At 37.9% G+C, this 6,000-nt stretch overlaps 1 protein-coding gene across 4 annotated transcripts in view; it reads left to right on the forward strand.

The window, feature by feature from the left end:
- Positions 1-2,150, forward strand: part of PIK3R3 (phosphoinositide-3-kinase regulatory subunit 3) — a 243,370-nt gene extending 241,220 nt beyond the window's left edge. For all 4 annotated transcript variants that reach the window (XM_053392565.1, XM_053392566.1, XM_053392567.1 and 1 more), the window contains one exon: positions 1,006-2,150. In XM_053392565.1, coding sequence (XP_053248540.1) covers positions 1,006-1,204 — 199 coding nt within the window. In that variant the 3' untranslated portion in view covers positions 1,205-2,150. The remainder of the gene's footprint in view (positions 1-1,005) is intronic.
- Positions 2,151-6,000: the final 3,850 nt, after the last annotated feature.

Genomic DNA, 6,000 nt, shown 5'->3' on the forward strand with positions numbered 1-6,000 from the left:
TCTCCCTGGCATTTATGGGGATACTGTGTCTCCAACCTTGGTGGTAGAACACAGCCATTGTGGTTAGTGTCTAATTCTTTTTTAAAGCCCTCCAGGTTAGTGGTTATCACTACTAGTTGTGGAGCAAATTCCATAGTTTAACTATGCACTATGTGAATAACTTTCTTTTGACTGTTCTAATCTTCCAACAGACGCTCTACCACTGAGCTAATTGCCTTTCCCCACCTCCATTCAGCTCCACCCAACATGGCCAATGGTCAGGGATGATTGGAGTTACATCTAGAGGGCACCATGTTGTGGAAATAATGTGTTGGGAATTGTCCACAATCATATCTTTTGTCAATAATGTTAGTGCAGTCAGTAAGTTAAATTGTTTAGTATCTTCCTGCTCTTGTGACATAAGCAAAACAAGTTTCTACAAGAGCTAGAGGATGTACATTTCCCTAGATTATGGGTAATTTGTAGTTCTTGAAATGCTTCGTAGGTTGGGCATTTATTCTGCTTACATGTGTGATAGAATTATATGTGCTTTAGTACTGAATGAATGTTTGCCCTATGTATTCTGGTCCAATGAGCCCCTTAGTATATATAAGGATCTGCCCAGGAACAGTACTGGAACCTTAAATGCCACTTACCTGAACTGCTTTAATTTTTTTTAAATGGATTTACTGAAAGTTAAGTCCAAAAGCAGGTTCTCTGGCAAAAAAACTATTTATTGTAAATATGTTATATATTGTATAAAGTTAAGCTCTAGAGGGTTTGGAAGATGATATTCAGGTAGAATAGGAACCTCTGTCACAACCTGAAAGGCTTTTTAAAAAAGCCTTCACTGCATCGTGACAAGCATTCATGAGACAGCAAGCCATTCTAAACATGAAAATCATTACAGGAATACTGTTGTATCCAAGGTTCCTTGATGTTTATCATGACTTTTCAGTATCTCACTTGTTGTAATCCTTCTAAATTACTATCATGTTAATTTTTAATTTTCTATTTTTTTAACAGAGCTGATGGTGAAGTTAAACACTGTGTGATTTACAGCACTCCAAGAGGTTATGGGTTTGCAGAGCCATATAACCTTTATACTACCCTAAAAGAATTAGTCCTTCATTACCAGCATACCTCCCTTGTCCAACACAATGACTCCCTCAATGTCCGGCTCGCTTATCCTGTCAACGCACAGATGCCCTCCCTCTGTAGATAAATTCTAGGAGGGTGGAGTATAGGTGAAGTGTTGGTTCTCGGATTTCTTTTCTACAGTTTTTACTAAAACCCAGAGGGCATTCTTTCTCCTTAAGACTGCTTGTTTTGCACAAGAAATGATTTGATGAATGTGAATTGGAGACCTAACAGCAACAAAATAATAGCTTTGGGGTTGGTGCCCTGGTGCTACCTGAAGATCAGCTGTGTTTTTATATAAGGAGACTCTCTCATTTTCCCTATAAGGAACAAGTTATCTCTTTAAAGATGCATACAGAAAGAACTAAAAGCAAAACTTTTGCCAGGCACCATCAGCGGAACTTCTACTTGGATTTTGTTTTTCTGAGGTATTAGTAATGTCTTTCAGTCTTAAGCTCCAGGAAAATGTAGGGAAAGTCTCTACTCCAGAAACTTCCCTGTTAATTTTAGCAGCTTGGCTGCAAGTCAGACAAACTTACACATGAGGGCTCATCTTGATGTAGCATGGTATTTGGTGAGAGGAGACCAAAGGAATTATGGGGAGAGTTTCAGGTTCTTATTTAAAAGAATATCCTCAAGGAAATATTGCTTTATATTTTACCAACATAGCAAAACTTTGGTTTCAATAGTACTTACCGGTCTTCAAATAAAAGAAACCAAATTGAACCCACCAAAACTACTTTCATTGCTGGATTTGGGGGGGTGGGTAGATTGCATTTGCAATCACACTTGCCAAAACTTGAAGAGAGAAATATAAAAGCTAAAAAGTCTTCTGTTGTTTTGAAAACTAACCTGACCTGATGTAACTGCACCACTTCCCCCTTTATTATTTTCAAAATGTGGTTCCTTTCTTCCAAGGATGTCAGATTTTGTTTTTAAAAGATACTAAGCTTTGGAATGTTAAGCAGAATGAAGCTGGCACCTGGCATGTTTATAAGATGCTAAACAATGAATTTTCTGTTTTAAAAACATTTGTTGTTGTTGTTGTTTTTAAAAAAACTTTAGAAGTGCAATGGATTGCTTCTCAATGGCTTGCTAAACCAAAAAACAAAACAAAACAAAAAACCCCTATGGGTGCAGTCTATATACTGTTGAAACTGGCTACAAAACTGTGTTTATAATGCATTTGGATTGCACCCTAAATCATGAAATCCATTGTACAGGTTGTATAACCTTAGAATTCATTGCTGGCTTACCATAAGACAAATATTTGGGTAGCTGAATTCAATGGGACTAGTAAAGATATAAAGTGGTAGAATCTATCAGTATGTAAACAGCTTTGCTTGGTCCTCTGCCATCAGATTCATCTGGATTATATGCAACATCAAATAATGAAATTATAGCAAATAGTGAGAACTGGATCCACTAGACTGTGAGAATTTGTGCTCTGACAATGCTGTATTTACCTTTTTTTGTCACTACATGTATGCCCTTGTTGATTTATTGTAATTTCTAAAGATTATATTTGAGCTAGAACACTTGCTTACACAACAAGGACAAATCGGTAGATTCAGCATGAAGTCTTTCCTTTTTCTGTGTAGTATTTGAAGTGCATGCCAGGGAGTTGGGACATTTGGATCTTTTCTGGCTCCAACCTACCTTCAGTGCCACCTTGAACCCCCAGACTGTTAGATTCTAATGTTTACACAAAGCAGAATGCACTATAAGGGAGCTTAGAAGTATTATGCAGAATATGAAATTGCTGAACAGGAAAATGATAAAATTTGAGCACTAATCAGCAACTGGAGGGGCTAAACTAGATTGCTTGACATGTCCCAAAAGCACTTCTGTTTTGCACTAATCTACTGCCACTTAAGCTAAGTGCTGGCTAACCAGCTGGAACATGATCTTCTAAAAATGGAACCATGGTTGTAAAAAACAAACAAACCCATCCTGTAGTCTTTAAATTTGTGAGACAATAGTTAATAACTTAATGTGCCACCATCTCTTCAGTCCCTCTCTTCCCAGGCCTGTCCACTCCCACATCCTCTTTAGCCAGCAGCAATATGCTACTTTTATTAAGTGTGGCACTGGATTCTGCCACTTTTCAGAGTCATCAGGTTGAGACTTTATACCTCCTCTGGAAGCCTAACCAGCTTGCACATCCTAATTTGGTACCTACACATTGCTTAATACTACTCTGTCATTAAATCTAGCCTAGACCACAGAGGCTTGTTCTGACTTACTCAGAATCAGTTGAATGTTTTCCCATTATAAATCTTCACATTTTAATGTTATAACCAAACAATGAGCTAATTGGCAATTTAGGCCATACCACACAGCTTCCACTGTTTTGCATTTACTTCATTTGGGTTTGCCCCTATGAAGTCACTGAGTCCAGTGCTAGTCTGTCTCAGAAAGACCCACTGAAATTAAATGAACCCAAGTTTGTCATGTCCATTGACTTCAGTGGGTCTACTCCTAAGCAGGACTAACATGGCCCTGGGGATACAATCCTTTGGCTTCTGTTACTGCATTCAGAGTATCAGTAAATTCGTATGCTTCCTTTAGGTTCATTTTTTAAAAATTTACAATTAACTTTATGTGTACTTCATCTCACAAGGTGCCTTGATTTACTTCCCTTTAAATTGGCACATTCTGACACATTTAGATTAGAATTTTGAGGAAAGTAAACATATATACATGGCTTCCTTTTGGCTTAATAAATAACAGCCAGCTGGTGTTCACATGCTTGCAATGCCTCTCACATTGAACATTTTTGGATGGACTTTGCAAGTGAAAAATCATTTTGCAGTTTACAAATGAAAGTTTGTAGAAGAAATGTTCTTCTACCACCATTCAGCTTCCATCAACATTTCTTGATTTAATGTTCTCATGCCTAATTTTTCAAACAGGTAGCTGACCCCAAGTGGCAGCATTCCAAATTCTCATACTTCACCTTTGTTAAGATCAGCCCCCTAGCATAACTTGCTGTCTTTCTACAAATGCACTAGAGAATAGCAAAATGGAAGATGAGAAGAGCTGAATGTGTGGGTTTTTTTAAGCCAATGAGCTAGGCTTGTTTTAGTAGAACATTTTTTTTATCTGCTAGATGTTATACTGATTTCAATGACCCAACTATGTAAATGTTTTTTGTTAAGCAGTAAACTGGTTGGGTAGAAAGGCTCTTAATATGCAGCTTATCTGAAGTGCTTTAGTGGGGAAGATTCAATATTTTCCTTTCTCACAAGTAGAAAACTGCATATTTTTCTGTAGCTGTTGCAGTAGCTGCAATGCACAATAGATCAGCCAAGATTGAAAAGTAATTGAACTGCTAGTACTTCTGAGGCTAATTTCTTTGCCAGTCACATATCATAAGAACAAATACAGCACTGTTAAGGAGAAATTTTGGGAAGAATTCATAAGGAGGTTACAACATAGTTTTTCCTCTGTACCTATGTTGTACTAAGCAGTATCTTGAATATCCTACTTATGAATGTAGGAATAAATCCAGCCTCACTGGGTTACTTTTCTAGTCTGTGAGCTAGATTGATTTTATGTGCACATTGGAGCTGCTTGATTACCTTTCACTAAACAACAGTTCTTTGCTCAACAAGTCACTTTTAAAACTTGGGAGAGTTCAGAAATTATACCTGATGCGGTGTGTGGTGTTGTTAGCCGGATACATGGCCTAAAAGAAAAGGAGCAGGGGATCAGCCAACACAAGCAACATAAAGCAGTCATACAACCCAAATTTAAGTTTATATCTACCTCCAGCCACTGAATTCACTTATAAATTAGTATGCATAATCTCTCTTATTCCAGTACTTCCCCCCCCCCGCAATAACTGTAGGTTTTTGGTTTTCCCATACATAAGCACAGTTCTCATATATATATATTTTTCATCCAAACCCCCGGTCTGCACAAGCTCAGGAACAGGGATAGCAGCAATTCTTCAGTCTTTCTTAAGATCAGGCACACAATAGATTGTAGAAGCCAACCTGGACACATGTAGGACACATATTAAGGGCTTGAGGTGGTTTGGTTCTGTAATTATGTTGTCACTTGGAAAGCCACGACAACATGTACAGTGACTTAATGGGTTCTCTTCACATAGCAATTTTCCTGTTTGGCTATCATATTTCCAAGTCTACAAAAGCCCCCTCTTTGGTACTTGAACAATATTTGTTTGAATATGTAGTTTTTTGGTTTTGGTTTAATTCACATTAACAGGGAATAAAAATCTGAAGTGGTAACATGTATTGTGTGTATGCAGATGTAAGACAATTTTTGTGAGATGACAGAGTATAAATGCAGATCTGGGCATAATGTATGCTCAAGGTTTCTCTTCTACCCATTTTTATCTTTTTAATGTGAATTCATAAATATATACTTCATGACTTGAAAAGTTTCAATATGCTCATGAAGTAAAGATTTACATCCAGTTTGTTTCACCCTTTAAAATACTTGCACTTAAAAGCAGCCAGACCTGGAGTTTTAACTTATTGAAACTCCATTTTCTGACATGCAGCAATTGTACTTTTAGACATGAATTCTGTCCCCCCCCCCCCATAATAAGAATTACTTTATTTCCTGAAAATGATAATTTTCCAGAATTGAGGTGTTTTAAGGCATTTTGAGATAGAAAATCTTAAAAGAAATGGAATAAGGATGTGTCTGAGGGCTGGCATCAGCAGTGGACATGGTCAGGTACGTCTTGGGACCCATACCCAGGCAGCTGACGCATAACCAGTCTCCAACTGCTGCACTTCTCTTTCTCAGTGACACCTCACCACTCGACTCTTCCCTGCCTGCTTAGGAGACTCAGGGATGTGAGGATGTTCACTGCACCACAGTCTCATGACTCCCCTTAAGTCAGGA

The sequence above is a fragment of the Podarcis raffonei genome, chromosome 6 (assembly GCF_027172205.1).
Source record: "Podarcis raffonei isolate rPodRaf1 chromosome 6, rPodRaf1.pri, whole genome shotgun sequence".
Lineage (NCBI taxonomy): Eukaryota > Metazoa > Chordata > Lepidosauria > Squamata > Lacertidae > Podarcis > Podarcis raffonei.